Source organism: Phocoena sinus, chromosome X (genome assembly GCF_008692025.1).
Source record: "Phocoena sinus isolate mPhoSin1 chromosome X, mPhoSin1.pri, whole genome shotgun sequence".
Taxonomy (NCBI): Eukaryota; Metazoa; Chordata; class Mammalia; order Artiodactyla; family Phocoenidae; genus Phocoena; species Phocoena sinus.
This window is the reverse complement of record NC_045784.1, coordinates 47,294,876-47,311,736: the sequence shown is the minus strand read 5'-3', so window position 1 is coordinate 47,311,736 and position 16,861 is coordinate 47,294,876. Positions and strand designations below refer to the sequence as shown.

Sequence of the window (16,861 nt, the reverse complement as noted above, 5' to 3'; positions counted from 1 at the left end):
TGTGTGTGTAGGGTGTGTGAGGGGAGGGTGTGTGTATCTGGGGAGGAGGGGAGAGAATGAGTTACAGTGTGTCAGTGATGTTGGTGGGGGGCGGGTGCTTAACTCCCTGCTTGCCCGGAGTAGGGGGAAGGCGAAGGCGGGGAAGGCTCTGGCCCCACTCAAAATGGAGCCAAGTGCCTGCCTCGCCTAAGATGGCGGCCTCCCCGCCTTTCGGTTCCGGGTTCTCAGCGTCGATTGGGTACCTGGGGAGTCGAGCGGGTCCAAAGGTGGCCGAGCTCCGCCCCCTTTCTCAAGGTGACGCTCCGCCCCCGATGGCGTCACGCGGGAGCCGGGGCCCGCCCTTCCCCGCCTGTGCCGCGGTTACCTCGCGTGTCCTGCCTTCATAAGATGGCGGTCGGGTCGCCTATCCGCGGCGGCAGCGCCACTCTCAACATGGTAGCTGTTTACCCCGTATTTCTCCTCCCCTCTCCGCCTCAACTTCCTCGTTGTTTTGAATAAACTTTATTGACTACTCTGAATTGCCTATCACCGCCACCGGGCTTCTCCCGGCGATTTTTCGGGCTGTTTTTCTCCAACCGGGCCGCCGGTTCATCTCCTTCCTCGTTGGTTTGCTCGCGGCGATCTCCTGCCGGCCCAGCGACGCCGCCGCTTGTCTGTTCGTCAGGCGGCCGCCGGACTAGGCCCGAGCCGCGGGCTCCAGTAGGCCCTAACAGCCGGGCCCGGGGCAGAGCTGTGGAGAAAATTGCCCTGAAGCAACCGCAGGGCGGCCAGGGCCGCGCGACCCAGCGGGTGGCTCGAGTGTAAGGCGAGAGAGGTTCGCTGCGTTGCCGTGACGATCCCAGAATTCGGTGCGCGTCGCCTGTGGGGCCGGAACTGCTGGCCGAACCTTCGCAGAGCGAGGCGCTGAGCAGCTCCGGAGCGAGCCCGGCCGCCGGCGCTTCGGTGGAACTGAGCTCAGCGGGCGTGAGGAATCCCTGCGGCTTTGCAGATGAGGAGGTCCCTGTAGGGTTCCGGACCAAATACGTTCTTGTCAGGTTTGGGGCGTGAGGAGGTTCCTGTCAGTTTGGGAGGCGTGAAGAGATTCTCGTAAGTTTCGGGGGCTGCAAGGATATTCCTGTCACTCTTGGGATCTGTGACGAGATCCCCGTCAGTTTTGGGGGACAGGGGAGTCTTGGTCAGTTTGAGGGGGCTGTGAGGAGATACCTGCCAGTTTAAGAGCTATGGGAGGAAAATCCTGGCTTGGTTGCAGGAGTGTGAGGAAATTCTAGTCAGTTTCAGGGATTTTGAAGCGATCCTTTCGAGTTTTGGGGGTGCAATAAGAACCCTGTCGTCTTTGAAGTAGAGGGTGAGCTGATCAGTTTTGAGGTTGAGATTTATTTCAGTTGTTGGGGTGATGAGACTCCCGATTGGTCGGGGATGGGATGATTTTGAGAGTGAAGGAGCAGATCATTTAAACTCTCACAACAGAACCCCAGAACTGTGATTTGAGTTGGGCGCCTAGTCTTGTCTGCCTCGTTGCTGAAGACATCGAGGTAATTGTCGAGTAATCTGAGGACTTCCAAGGATCCCTCATCTCTCTCTAGTTGCGTCTATTTTGGGGGTGAGAGAAGTGGCTTTTTCTGAGGTACCCCCAGCCTCATCCTCTAGGCTATGCTTTGTGTCATAATAAATATTGAGAGCCCTGGGAAACAAGGTTGCTAACAAGGAGAGGGCGCAGTGAGGGATTAAAGAACCTTCCTGAAAAGGCATCAGATCTTTCCCTGAAACCCGGAAAGAAGTTATCCCTGACCCTGGGGGCTGAAGGAGGTAAGGAGGGAAAAAAAGCCTCGACGGCAGAGCGCCGTTCTTTATTTGTTAAAGAAATTCTGGCGGCCGGTGGACTTTCTCCGATTGCCCCCTACAGCCTCACCAGCTGTGTTGCATCCCGGCAGCGGTAACTGCCCATTTGTGAGCTGAGGGACCTGATTCACTCTGTAAAAAGTGTTGTTTGTGCCCAGCCTTCGTCCAGAGAGAACGCGTGCTGCCGCCTCCCGCTCCCTTTGACTCTTGAGAACCTGGCCCACCGCAGAACGCTCCAAGGCCAGGCGAAGATGGCCTCGGTACCGGTGTATTGCCTCTGTCGGCTGCCTTACGATGTCACCCGCTTCATGATCGAGTGTGACATGTGCCAGGACTGGTTTCATGGCAGGTAAGGAGGGCAGGGCACGCTGGACAGGGTGTAGAGACCAGGTGCTCACTTGCTTGCTCCTTTCTTAACTCTGGTTCAGGTTCCTGCTCAGAAACTTATTTCCCCTCTCTTGCAGACAGTTAACACCAACCCACCTCCCAGACCCAGATTCTTACGTCGTTCCTTGCAGACTAGGGCCTAGCTGACATTGGCCTCTGGTTTCTCCTCTTTTTTCTTTTCCCATATGTATTTCTTCTTTGTACCCTTCTTCTGTTTCTTTGTTTTTTTTCCCTTAGAAAAATATTTTCTTTCCAGCCACAAAGAATGTATCATTTTTGTATTCTGGCAATTTTGTTTTGCCTCAGATGCTGGCTTTGGGGGAGACGGTACTGCATTTTTGAGATATTTGAGTCCAACAAACATGGATTTGAGTTGTGGTTTTGCAACTTATTATCAGAGTGACCTTGGGCAAGTTGCTTTGCCTCTCTGAGCCTCTGTTTTCACCCATGAAGTATATCTAATACATCCTTCCTGTTTACTTAAAGCATTTTGCATGCACTCAGTAAATGGAGGCAGAAATGCAATAGTATTTTATTTCTACAGTATTTATCTGAAGAACCATCCAACTAAATTGAATTAAGCAGAGGAGATGTTGGGTAAAACAGTAGGAGTAAAACCACTAATGAATTCCCTCCAGCTAAACATGTGTGCACATAAGCACCTGTCACCCAGGATTCCAGAGAGGTTAGTGTGTGGAATAAACCTGTAATATTATCCCATTATTGGGACTTATATCCCAGCTCTGGAAAGAAAACCATGAGAGGGATTTGTACATTAGAGTACAACAGAACAGTGTATGGCGCCCTCCTCCTGTTGCATGTTGTTAGATTCTAGAATTTTCAGTTGTCATTAGTCCCTTCCAAAGGAGCTGTTCCTGCTATCACACCCAAGACCAAACTGAAGGTGTTGGTGCTGCTAAAATTCTGCTCTTAGCAGGGACTGCCCTGTGCAGCACGTCCAAATGCATATTCAGCTGATCATTGTTGAGTATTACTGTGTGTCATGTTCCCATGGCACTTTGTGTACATCCTTATTGAAAGTGATTATTTCATTATATCATAGTTATAAATATGTCTGTGTCACTCATTAGCAAGAGCTGCCTGAGGGCAGAGATGTCAGCTTTTCATATTTGGTATCCTCAGAACCTACTTCAATGATAAACATACAATAGATTCTGAGTACATTTTTTTTTTTTTTTTTTTTGCGGTACGCGGGCCTCTCACTGTTGTGGCCTCTCCCGTTGCGGAGCACAGGCTCCGGACGCGCAGGCTCAGCAGCCATGACTCACGGGCCTAGCCTCTCCGCGGCATGTAGGATCTTCCCAGACCGGGGCACGAACCCGTGTCCCCTGCATCGGCAGGCGGACTCTCAACCACTGCGCCACCAGGGAAGCCCCCTGAGTACATTTTTGAATGAACAAATGAATGAGTTGTCTTGAAAAAAGCTATTGCCTGTGGCCCTTGCTTTGGATTGTGTAGGTTTAAACCTGGAAAGTGAACTCCTACCACAATACAGAGACCCTAACTCTGCAGTCTGGGAACAGGAAACAGGAATGAATGCTTCCTGAGTACTTACTGTGTTCCAGGCCCCATGACAGAGACTTGGCATACATTTATCTCATCTAATCCACATCCAAGCCTGAAAGTTAGGTATTTCTTTTTAAAATAATAATAAGAAAATTTCCCTGACTATGTAAGTGAGACATGCTCATTGTAGAACATACAGAAAAAGAATAAAGAAGGAAATAAAAATCATCCGTGAGCCTACTATCCAGGACAATCTACTGTTTAATTTTTTTGTTGCATTAACTCCCATCATTTGACTTAGAATATAAACATATATTTTACAACATGGGATTGTATTATAAGTACCATTTTGTAACGTGATTTTTATTCCTACTTAACATTATAAAGTTAAGGTCATTAAATATTGATCTGATTTCTGATATCCCATCATATATCTGTATCATCAGTTACTTGGTCATTTCCTCTGAGGTTGGATACTTAGGTTATTTCTACTTTTTTATATTATAAATAATACTATGATGTGAGGGAAACTTTGGGGGTTCTGGAAATGTTTTGCATTTTTATTTGGGTGCTTGTTGAAACAAAAGAAAACATTGCGGTGAACATCTTTGCATAGTAGAGACTTGACACTTACAAGGAACACCACTGAGGCCTTTAAGAATTCCAAATTTACAAATATGGAAATGGATTTATGGGCCAGGCCCCTCCTTAATCACATTTCTGTGGTGAGTCCTGTGTTTCTGTGCACACCCTGACATAAGTTAACTGCCTTAATTGTTTTTCCTGTGAAAGTGACCAAGCTTTTATCTCTTATCATGCTTTTCTTTATGGGCTGCCAGAGAATAAGGAAGCCAGCTGAGAATCAGGTCCTTGGTGGGTGGCTGTTCTTGCTTACTCAGTGCATTGCATGCGTGCGCGCACACACACACACACACACACACACACACACACACACGGCTTATAGTGCTCTAGTTAAGTCTGTACTTTAGCATAATTGAAAATTACTAAATATCGTGGACTTTTCACGGTTGTTCACAATAGTTAAGCCCACAAATGCCTATAGATGATATAAATCTATTCACATCTTTGATGACTTCCATAGGCCAGATTTCTTTTTTTTTTTTTCTGCGGTACGCGGGCCATTCACTGTTCTGGCCTCTCGTGTTGCGGAGCACGGGCTCCGGACACACAGGCTCAGCAGCCATGGCTCACGGGCCCAGCCGCTCCGCGGCATGTGGGATCTTCCCGGACCGGGGCACGAACCCATGTCCCCTGCATCGGCAGGCACACTCTCAACCACTGCGCCACCAGGGAAGCCCGGCCAGATTTCTTAAAGTCCAGTTGGGGATTAGTAATGCCATGTTACTTCCTGGTAAGGTTATAGCAAGGAAGGTGACTATTCCATTTTGCTGGTGAGAATCTGGATCTCATGGAGGTTAAGTTACTTTCTGAGTCTGGATTTGAACTTAGAATTATCTGGCTCCAGAGCCCAGGTTCTCAAAAGTGGGGAAAAAATGGTATAGCTCCATTCCTCTATTGTAAAGGACTGGATTTTGAAGAGCATTTTGATTTGTAGAGCAGTGGTTCTCAAACTTTAGGGTGTATCAGAATTACTTGGAAGACCTCTTAAAAGATGAGATAGGTAGGCTCCACTTGCAGGGTTTCTGATTCAGTATGTGAGTGGAGGCTACTCTCAGAACCACTGATTTAGAGCATTATTCTGTCTCAGTTCCTTCCCTTTCTGTAGAGTGTGACAGCTTCTGATATTGGGGGATGGGTGGGCTAACATATCATTACTGTACACTGTTGTTCTCAAAATGTGGTTCATTAACTGGGAATTTGTTAAAAATGCAAATTCTTGGGTTGGGACCTGGCAATCTATTTTAACAAGCAGGTAGATTCTGATGTACCCTAACTTTTGAGAAACATTGCTGTACACTGGTGGAGGAAGTTAGTTGGCAAGCATTTATTGATGTCTGGGACTTTGGCAAAATCTCTACAGTTTTCCTATCTATAAAGGAAGTATTGGTTGGCATATCCCCTAGGTGGTGGCTGTGGTGTGGACTCTAAACTCTAGAGGAAATGGCACTGGCTTCAGATCTGGGTTCAAATTCTGACTTACTTTTTAGCAAAGGATTTCATCTCTGTGAAGCCTCAATTTCCCCAAGAGTGGTTGTGATGATTTAAATAAAATGGTAGTGGCCCTTGTTTATTGAGCACTAGCTAGTCTGCTAGTCACTATGCTAAACACTTTGCTTAATTATCTTTAACCTTTTTTTGAGTTTTAAAATTATGAATTCAGTTCATTTAATAGGTATAGGACTATTTAAATTATGTATTTTGTATTGGATATGTTGTGGTAGTTTCTGCTTTCTAAGGAATTGATCTATTTCTTCTAAGTTGTCAAATTTAAGTGTGTAGAAGTTTTCATAGTATTCCCTTATTATCCTTTTGATGGCTGCAGGCTGGCTCTGTGGTGACATCTCATTTCATTCCTGATGTTGAAAATTTGTCTCTTCTCTCTTTTTTTCTTTGTCAGACTTGCTAGAGATTTGTCAGTTTTATTGATCTTTTCAAAGAGGAAGCTTTTTGTTTCATTGAATTTCTCTATTGTCTTTCTGTGTTCAATTTCACTGATTTCTGCACTTTATTATTACCTTCCTTCTGCTTGCTTTGGGTTCATTTTGCTCCTTTTAATGTCTTGAGGTGGGAGCTTAGTTTACTGATTTGAGACTTTTCCTGTATTCTAATATAAGCATTTAGTGCTATTGGTTTCCTTCTTAGTACTGATTTAGCTGTGTCCCACAAATTTTGATATGTTTTCTTTTTCATGTAGTTCAATATAATTTTTAATTTGCTTAGAGACTTCACATTTGACCTATGAATTATATAGAAGTATGTTGTTTACTTTCCAAGTGTTTGCAGATTTTCCTGTTATCATTCTGTTATTGATTTCTGGTTTGTTTCCATAGCGGTCAGAGAATATACTCTATACAATTTCAGTTCCTTTAAATTTACTGGGGTTTGTTTTAGGGCCCAGGATATGGTCTGTCTTGGTAAATGTTCCATGGTCACTTGAAAAGAATGTATATCCTGCTGATATTGGGAGGAGTTTTCTGTAAACGTTGATTTACTCCTGTTGGTTGATGGTGTTGCTGAATTCTCCTCTCTTTGCTGATTTTCTGTATAGTTGTTCAGTTCGTTGTTGAGCAGGTGTTGAAGTGTCCGGCTAAAATTGTCAATTTTTAATTCTTCCTTTCAGTTCTATCATTTGCCTCACATCTTGCAGCTTTGTTGTTTGAATGCAGATGCATTTGGGATTAATGTGTCTTGGTGGATTGACCCTTTAATTATTATGTAATGTCCTTCTCTGTCTCTGGTAATTTTCTTTGCATGGAAGTCCACTTTATAGGATATTAATATAGCCATTAATATAGCCACTCCTGCTTTCTTTTGATTAAAGGTTGCCTGGTATCTTTTTCTATCCCTTTACTTTCAACTGATGTCATTATATATGAAGTGAGTTTCTTGTAGGCAGCATATAGTTCAGAATTATTTTTGTCCACTCTGCCAATCTTTTTTTTTAACATCTTTATTGGAGTATAATTGCTTTACACTGGTGTGTTACTTTCTGCTTTATAACAAAGTGAATCAGTTATACATATACATACGTTCCCATATCTCTTCCCTCTTGTGTCTCCCTCCCTCCCACCCCTCTAGGTGGTCACAAAGCACCGAGTTGATCTCCCTGTGCTATGCGGCTGCTTCCCACTAGCTATCTATTTTACGTTTGGTAGTGTATATATGTCCATGCCACTCTCTCACGTTGTCACAGCTTACCCTTCCCCCTCCCCATATCCTCAAGTCCATTCTCTAGTAGGTCTGTGTCTTTATTCCCGTCTTACCCCTAGGTTCTTCATGACATTTTTTGTTTTTTAGATTCCATATATATGTGTTAGCATACAGTATTTGTTTTTCTCTTTCTGACTTACTTCACTCTGTATGACAGACTCTAGGTCCATCCACCTCACTACAAATACCTCAATTTCGTTTCTTTTTATGGCTGAGTAATATTCCATTGTATATATGTGCCACATCTTCTTTATCCATTCATCTGATGATGGACACTTAGGTTGTTTCCATCTCCTGGCTATTGTAAATAGAGCTGCAATGAACATTTTGGTACATGACTCTTTCTGAATTCTGGTTTTCTCAGGGTATATGCCCAGTAGTGGGATTGCTGGGTCATATGGTAGTTCTATTTGTAGTTTTCTAAGGAACCTCCATACTGTTCTCCATAGTGGCTGTACCAATTCACATTCCCACCAGCAGTGCAAGAGTGTTCTCTTTTCTCCACACCCTCTCCAGCATTTAGTGTTTCTAGATATTTTGATGATGGCCATTCTGTCCAGTGTGAGATGATATCTCATTGTAGTTTTGATTTGCATTTCTCTAATGATTAATGATGTTGAGCATTCTTTCATGTTTTTGTTAGCACTCTGTATATCTTCTTTGGAGAAATGTCTATTTAGGTCTTCTGCTCATTTTTGGATTGGGTTGTTTGTTTTTTTGTTATTGAGCTGCATGAGCTGCTTGTAAATTTTGGAGATTAATCCTTTGTCAGTTGCTTCATGTGCAAATATTTTCTCCCATTCTGAGGGTTGTCTTTTGGTCTTGTTTATGGTTTCCTTTGCTGTGCAAAAGCTTTGAAGTTTCATTAGGTCCCATTTGTTTATTTTTGTTTTTATTTCCATTTCTCTAGGAGGTGGGTCAAAAAGGATCTTGCTGTGATTTATGTCAGAGTGTTCTGCCTATGTTTTCCTCTAAGAGTTTGATAGTGTCTGGCCTTACATTTAGGTCTTTAATCCATTTTGAGCTTATTTTTGTGTATGGTGTTAGGGAGTGTTCTAACCTCATACTTTTACATGTACCTGTCCAGTTTTCCCAGCACCACTTATTGAAGAGGCTGTCCTTTCTCCACTGTACATTTCTGCCTCCTTTATCAAAGATAAGGTGACCATATGTACGTGGGTTTATCTCTGGGCGTTCTATACTGTTCCATTGATCTATATTTCTGTTTTTGTGCCAGTACCATAGTGTCTTGATTACTGTAGCTTTGTAGTATACTCTGAAGTCAGGGAGCCTGATTCCTCCAGCTCCGTTTTTCGTTCTCAAGCTGCCAATATCTTTCAATTGGTATATTTTGACCATATATACCTAATGCAGTTATTGATATGTTAGGGTATAAGTTAGTCATTTTAGTTTTTTGTTTTCTGTTTGTTCCCTCTGTTCATTCTGTTTTCTTTTTCCTGCGTTCCTTTGAGTTACTTAAATCTTTTCAAGAATTCCATTTTGATTTATCTATAATGTTTTTGAGTGTAATCAACTGGTATTGACATTTTACCGGTTTGAGTGAAGAGTAGAAGCCTTGCTTCCCTTTAAATTTCTTTATGCTCCCCTGCTATAATTATCTTAAGTATTTCACCTACATACATTGAGAACCATATCATATAGTGTTACAATTTTTGCTTCAACTCTCAAACATGATTTAGAAAACTGGAGGAGAAGGAAAGTATATTGTATGTACCCATATTTTCACTCTTTCCCTTGTTCTTGCTTACTTCCTAGTGTTCCTAAGAGTCCTTCTTTTATCATTTCCTTTCTGTTTAAAGAACTTCTTTTAGCCATGCTTTTAGAATTGGTCTACTGGCAACAAATACTCTTAGTTTTCCTTCATATGGGAATGTCTTGATTTCCCCTTGAATTCCTGAAGGGTCTTTTCATTTGATATCAGATTCTGTGTTTCCAGTTCTTTCAGTCCTTGAAAACTTGTGCTACTTCCTTTTGGCCGCCATGGTTTCTGATGAGAGATCCTGTGTCATTTAAATTGGTGTTTTCCTTTGGGAAATGTCATTTTTCTCACTGATCGCAAGATCTTTCCTTTGTCTTTGGTGTTCAGGATTTTGATTATGCTATTTTTTTTGGGCCACACTGCATGGCTTGTGGGATCTTAGTTCCCTGACCAGGGATTGAACCTGGGCCACAGCAATGAAAGCTCTGAGTCCTAACTACTGGACCGCCAGGGAATTTCCTGATTATTTCTGTTTCTCAGTGTGGATTTCTTTGTTGCTGAAGCGCTGTTCATTTTTTTTCAGTCTATTTTCCTTCAGTTTTATTGAGATATAATTGACATATAGTACTGTTTAAGTTTAATGTATAGAGTATAATGACTTGAATTACATATACATATATTGTGAAATGATTACCACAATAAGTTTAGTTAACATCCATCATCCCATATAGGTACAAATAAGAGAGAAAGAAAGAAAAATAAATTTTTTTGCTTGTGACGAGAAGTTTTAGGATTTACTCTTAGCAATTTTCAAATATACTATACAGCAGTGGGCTTCCCTGGTGGCGCAGTGGTTGAGAGTCCACCTGCCGATGCAGGGGACACAGGTTTGTGCCCCGGTCCGGGAAGATCCCACATGCCGCGGAGTGGCTGGGCCTGTGAGCCATGGCCGCTGAGCCTGTGCGTCCGGAGCCCGTGCTCCGCGACGGGAGAGGCCACAACAGTGAGAGGCCCCCGTACTGAAAACAAAACAAAGCAAAATAAACAAACTATACAGCAGTAGTCATCATGTTGTACATTACATCCTCAGTACTTATATATCTTATAAGTGGAAGTTTGTACCTTTTGACCACCTTCATCCACTTCTCCCACCCCACCCCCACCTCTGGAGGGTAACCACAAATCTCACTTTTTCTATGAGTTTGGGTTTTGTTTTTTTAGATTTCACATGTAAGTGAGATCATAGAATATTTGCCTTTGTCTGACTTACTTCATTTAGCATAATGCCTTCAGGGGCTGTCCGTGTTGTTGCAACTGTCAGGATTTTCTTCTTTTTTATGACTGAATAGTACTCCATTGTGTGTGTGTGTGTGTGTGTGTGTGTGTGTGTGTGTGTGGTGTATTTATATATACATATATTACATTTTTTTATCCATTCATCTTTTGATGGACATTTAGGTTGTTTCCATGGTTCAGTTATTATAAATAAGTCTGCAGTGGATATGGAGGTGCAGATATCTCTTTAACATAGTTTTTGTTTCTTTCAGATAGATACCTAGAAGTGGAATTGCTGGATCATATGATAGTTATATTTTTAATTTTTTGAGGAATTTCCATACTGTAAGTGGCTGCACCAGTTTGCAATCCCAGCAGTGCACAAAGGTTCCCTTTTCTCCATGTCCTCATCAACATTTGTTATCCCTTGTCTTTTTGAAAAGCCATTATAATGGGTGTGAGATGATATCTCATTGTGGTTTAGGTTTGCATCTCCTTGATGATTAGTGATGTTGAGCACCTTTTCATGTACCTGTTGGCCATTTGTATGTCTTCTTTGTAAAAATACCTATTCAGTTAGTCTGCCCACTTATAACCAGACTTTTTTTTTTTTTTTGCTATTGGGCTGTATGAGTTCTTCATTTATTTTGAATATTAACCTCTTATTTAACATATGATTTGCAAGTATATTCTCCTATTCCATAGGTTACCTTTTTATCTTGATGATTTCTTTCTTTCTTTTTTTTTTTGCTGTGCAGAAACTTTTTAGTTTGATGTGGTCAAACTAAATTTTTAATTTATTTTTGATTTTGTCACTTTGTGCTTTAGATGTCATATCCAAAATATCATTGCCAAGATGCATGTTAAGGAGCTTTTTTCCTATGTTTTCTTCTAGAAGTTTCATGGTTTCAGGTCTTACATTTAACTCTTTAATCCATTTCGAGTTAATTTTTGTGAGTGGTGTAAGTCAGGGGTCTGTTTTCATTCTTTTACATGTGAATATCCAGTTTTCCCAGCACCATTCACTGAAGAGACCGTCTTTTCTCCACTGAGTGTTCTTGGCTCCCTTGTCAAATATTATGTGACTGTGTATGCATGGGTTTATTTCTGGGCTCTCGATACTGTTCCATTGGTCTATGTGTCTGTATTTATGCTGGTACCATACTGTTTTGATTACTGTAGCTTTATAATACAGTTTGAAATCAGGAAATGTGATGTTTCCCACTTTCTTCTTCTTTGTCAGGATTGCTTTGGCTATTCTGGGTCCCTTGTGATTCCATATGAATTTGAAGATTGTTTTTTCTACTTTTGTAAAAAAATACTGTTGGAATCTTGATAAGGATTGTTTTGAATCTATAGATGGCTTTGGGTAGTGTGGACATTTTAACAGTATTGATTCTTCCAATCCATGAACACAGGATATCTTTCCATTTCTTTGTGTTTTCCTCAATTTCTTTCATTGATGTCTTGTAGTTTTCAGTGTAGAGATCTTTCACCTTCTTGGTTAAATTTATTCCTAAATATTTTATAGTTTTTGACATTATTGTAAATGGGATTGTTTTCTTTATTTCTTTTTTAGACAATGTGTTTTTAGTGTATAGAGATGCTATTGATTTTTGCATGTTAATTTTTTTATCCTGCAACTTTACATAATTCATTGATTAGCTCTAACAGTTTTTGGATGGAATTTTTAGGATTTTCTATATATAAAATCATGTCATCTGCAAATAGAGATTTGCAGATTCCTTCTTCCTTCTTCCTTGTCAATTCTGATGCCTTTTTTTCCCCTTGACTGATTGCTCTGGCTGGGATTTCCAGTACTCTGTTGAATAGAAGTGGTGAGAGTGGGCACCCTTGTCTTGTTCCTGATCTTAGAGGAAAAGCTTTCAACCATTCACCATTGAGTCTGATGTTAGCTCTAGGCTTGTCATATATGGCCTTTATTATGTTGAGGTGCATTTCTTCTGTACCCCATTGAGTGTTTTTTTTAATCATGAGTAAGTGCTGAATTTTGTCAGATGTTTTTTCTGTTCTTTTGAGATCACTTTTTTCTTTCATTCTATTAATGTGATGTGTCACCTTTATTGATTTGCTTATGTTGAACCAGCTTTGTATTTTAAGGATAAATCCCATTTGATCATGGGAAATGTTCCCTTTAGTGTGCTGCTGAATTCAGTTTGCTAGTATTTTATTGAGAATTTTTCCGTGTGTATTCATCAGGGATATTGGCCTGTAGTTTTCTTTTCTTGTAGTGTCCTTATCTGGCTTTGGTATCAGGGTAATGCTGGCCTCATAAAATGAGTTCTGGAGTGTTCCCTTCTTTTTGATTTTTTTAAAGAGTTTGAGAAAACTTGGTGGTAATTCTTCTTTAAATGTTTGGTAAGATTCACCAAATGGCCATCTGGTCCTAGGTTTCTCTTCGTTGGGTGTTTTTTTTATTACCGATTCAATCTCCTTACTAGTAACTCATCTCTTCAAATTTTCTATTTCTTCCCGATTCAGTCTTGGCAGGTTGTATATTTCTAAGAATTTATCTATTTCTTCTAGGTTGTCCAATTTGTTGACTTATAGTTGTTCGTAGTTCAGTCTATTTTCTTTCTGTTGTTCAGATTGGATAATTTTTATTGTTCTATCTTCAGGTTTACTATTTTTTTTTCTCTGTTGTCTACATTCTGCTATTGAGCCCATGCAGTGAGTTTTCATTTAAGTTACTATAGTTTTTTTCTAGAAGTGCCATTGGTTCTTTTCTATGTCTTCTATTTCTTTGCAGAGATTCTATTTTTTGCTAACACTTTTTATTTATTCATTTGTTTCAGGCATGTTTGTAATTGTTCTTTGAAGCGTTTTTGTGGTTGCTTCTTTAAAATCCTTATCAGATAATTCCAACATCTGTGCCATCTCATTGTTGAGATTGATTTTCTTTGCTCATTCAAGTTGTGATTTTTCTTGTTCTTGATATGATGAGTGATTATTTTCATTATATCTTGAATATTTTGGGTATTATGTTATGAGATTCTGGATATTATTATATCTTATGTTTTTGCGAGCCTCTTCAGACACTGCACTTCAGTGGCAGGGGAAGGGGGTACTACTTCTTTACTGCCAGGTAGGAGTAGAAGTCCAGGTTCCCCCAGTTGCTCTCTGTTGGCACTCACTACTTCAGATCCTGCTGTCATCTAGTCAGGCTGCCTTCTCTCCATCTTTCAGAGTCGTCTTACCTTTTTTTTTTTAATGTCCAAGATTTTTAGCTGTATTTAGTGGGAGTAATAGCGAGAAGTGTGTTTACTCCATTATTCCAGAACCAGAAGTGACCAATTAATCTTTAAAATAGCTCTTTGGAGCTATTATTTTCTCTCATGAGGCTAAATAGCTTGCTCAGAGCTACATAGCCAGTTAGTTGCTCAACCACAAGTCAAACCTGGGTCCCTTGGACTCTTGTTATAGGATATAATACTATAGATAGTATAAAGCACTGTTCAAGTTAAGCCATTTTCAAGGTGCTGTGGGAGATAGAGAAAATCAGGCTTATAAACTCACACACACTCCACATTTTTGTTCAAAGTGAAATCAGGTTAAAATGGACATCACGCTTTTTGAAGCAGCTGAAGCAGCTGCTACACAGCTTTAGGAGTGTGTAGCAAAGGGAAGAGAAGGCCTAGCATTCATATTCAGGGTTTACTATGATACAATGTATGGGCTGCAGAATCCCTGCCCTGGAGAAAGTCTTATAGGGTGTGGAGTTAGAAGTATCAGAAGGACAGCCTGCTCTGTCAGGGCTCACAGGATGTCTCTTGGAGTGACATATTTAAAAAAAATAAATTTTATTTTTTAATAATTATAGATTCATAGGAAGTTGCAAAAAATGTATGTGGAGGGCCTTTGTACCTTTACCCAGTTTCCCCCATGGTGATATCTTATATAACTACAGTATAATATCAAAAGCAAGAAACTGACCTTGGTACAATTCACCAATCTTATTTCAGTTTCACCAGTTTTACATGCATTCATTTGTGTGTGTGTATGTGTATTTAGTTCTATACAATTTTATCACACTTGTAGATTCATGTAACCACCACAATCAGAATACAGAACAACAGAAGGAATCAGAATTCCTTCACCAGTGGGGTAGCATAAGTTTTGCCCCAACCCACCTAGAAGAAATTTGGGGTGGCAAACATGTACCAAAGGATGGGTGGTCAGTATCCAAGAGGAGTATTATGAAAATTCAGATCAGGTCTGATAGGCATGATGCCCAGGACTGAGTTATGGGAGCTAAATGAAAATATTTTTGGAAACAGAGGCATCACTGAGTGGGGAGCACACCTGACATGTTACTATTCCCCTTATAGCAAAGGGACCAATGTTATTAGACAGCGTGAGGGGAGAGTAGTAGAAGCTGATGATAGGGGCTGGGGGGTGGGGGTGGGGGTGCAAGTCATGTAGGGCAGTGGTTCTCCAAGTAGGACCAGCAGGATCAGCATCACCTGGAAAATGGTTAGGCAAATTCCATTGTCCTACCCCAGACCTGCCAATTCCTGGTGGGGCCCAGGAATCTATGGTTTAACAAGCCTTCCAGGTGATTCTGATGCACACTAAAGTTTGAGAACCACAGGTATAGGGTCCTATGGGCCATTGTAAGAACTTGGTTTTCACTCCAGATAGGATGGGAGCCATAGAAGGATTTTGAGCAGAGGAGAGTTGTGATCTGGTTTAGGCTTTGGCTGTTGTGAGGACAGACTCAAGGTGAGTATGGGATGAAGCAGGGAGAGTTTGGGGATCACTGTAGATCATTATTTCTTAAAATGTGGTCCCTGCACCAGCAGCATCAGCATCACCCACAACCTTGTTAGAAATGCACGTTTCTGGGCCCCACCCCACATCTACCAAATCAGGATCTCTGGAGATGAGGCCTAGGAATCTGTCTTAACAAGCCCTCCAGGTGTTTCTGATGTGCCCGAATATTTGAGAAACACTGGTCTAATTAGGCAATGGTGACTTGGACTGGAGTCAGTGGTGATGAGAAGTGGTTGGATTTTGAATGTATATTGATACAGGATTTGCTGACAGATTGGATTGGAGTTGTGAAAGGACTCAAGGATGACTCTGTTTTGAGGAGTTTTGGTATACAGGGGAATAGAGTAACGGGGCAGTGACAGAAAGGGTCACAAGAGGATTTTTTGTTTGGTTGGGTTTTTTGGGAGATAGAGATTACAGCCTGTTTGCCTGCATGTCAGTGCACATGGAGTGATTCTGTTGGTGCATCCAGCATTTAGTGAAGCCTGTTATTGGCAAACTTATGTGCCAGGGACTGGGTAGAACAAAAAGAAACATCCCTGGTGCACTGAAACTTGCTCAGTATCCTTTGTACTCCTCCAAGTCCTATGTGCTTGGAGGCAGGGGGGCCACTAGTGCGAATGGTGGGTGCCTCAGCATCTCGGGATGGGTCATCCATGTTTTTATACATTGTGCTTGGCCTGATCAAGGTGTTGCAGGAAACTAGAAATTGACTTGGATTTTCTGATATTTTGTGAATAATGAAGAAGGGTAAAATATGTTTTTTTTCCTCTTTATTGATGAATGAAGACATTGTTTTTCCAAGGCACAGGTGGTGACAGGACCCGGCTCTTTGGGAATCCTCAGAGAGCAGAGGTTGAGCAGATAAGAAGCTAGACAGGATCCTGGGCAATCTTGTCACCTCTCAAGCTTCTCCAGCCCTCAGCCCCCACCTCAGTTCCACATCCCTGGAAGGATTGAATGCCCACTTTTGTGTTCTCATAGCACTTGACTCTACTAATAACCCCACATTATATTCTAGTTATGTATTGTAGTGGTATAGTGGAGTCAGATGGATCTGGATTTTTTTTTTTTTTTTTTGGATCTGGATTTTTATCCTGCTCTGCTATTTATTAGTTTTGTAATGACCAAAAAGTTCCTTAACCACTCAGATTTCTTATGTGTTAAATTAGAATAATATTAATAATGATGATAGCTAATACTTTGTCCCAAGTACTCTCAGTTCTTTACCTACTTTAGCTCATTTAAGCCTAACAACTCTATGAGGTGGGGTACTATTAATATTCTTCTTTTATAGATGCAGAAACTGAGGCACAGCAAAGTTAAATAAATTGCCTAAGTTCACACAGCTAGTAAGTGGCAGAGGTGAGATTTAAACCCAGGCAGTTTGGCTCCCAAGTCTGCACTTTGTGCCTCTAAATACTGTACAGAATGCCCTGATTTGTTGTAGAGATGAGATGTGTTAAT

The 16,861-nt window shown here is 41.2% G+C and overlaps 1 protein-coding gene across 3 annotated transcripts in view; it reads left to right on the top strand.

Moving 5' to 3' along the window:
* Positions 1-151: 151 nt before the first annotated feature.
* The window catches only part of PHF8 (PHD finger protein 8), a 106,975-nt gene continuing 90,265 nt past the window's right edge, over positions 152-16,861 (top strand). The window contains exons 1-2 of one of the 3 annotated variants that reach the window (XM_032619838.1): positions 152-1,086; positions 1,998-2,188. In XM_032619838.1, coding sequence (XP_032475729.1) covers positions 2,091-2,188 — 98 coding nt within the window. In that variant the 5' untranslated portion in view covers positions 152-1,086; positions 1,998-2,090. The remainder of the gene's footprint in view (positions 1,087-1,997; positions 2,189-16,861) is intronic. The other 2 variants (XM_032619835.1, XM_032619837.1) reach the window with 2 other exon arrangements.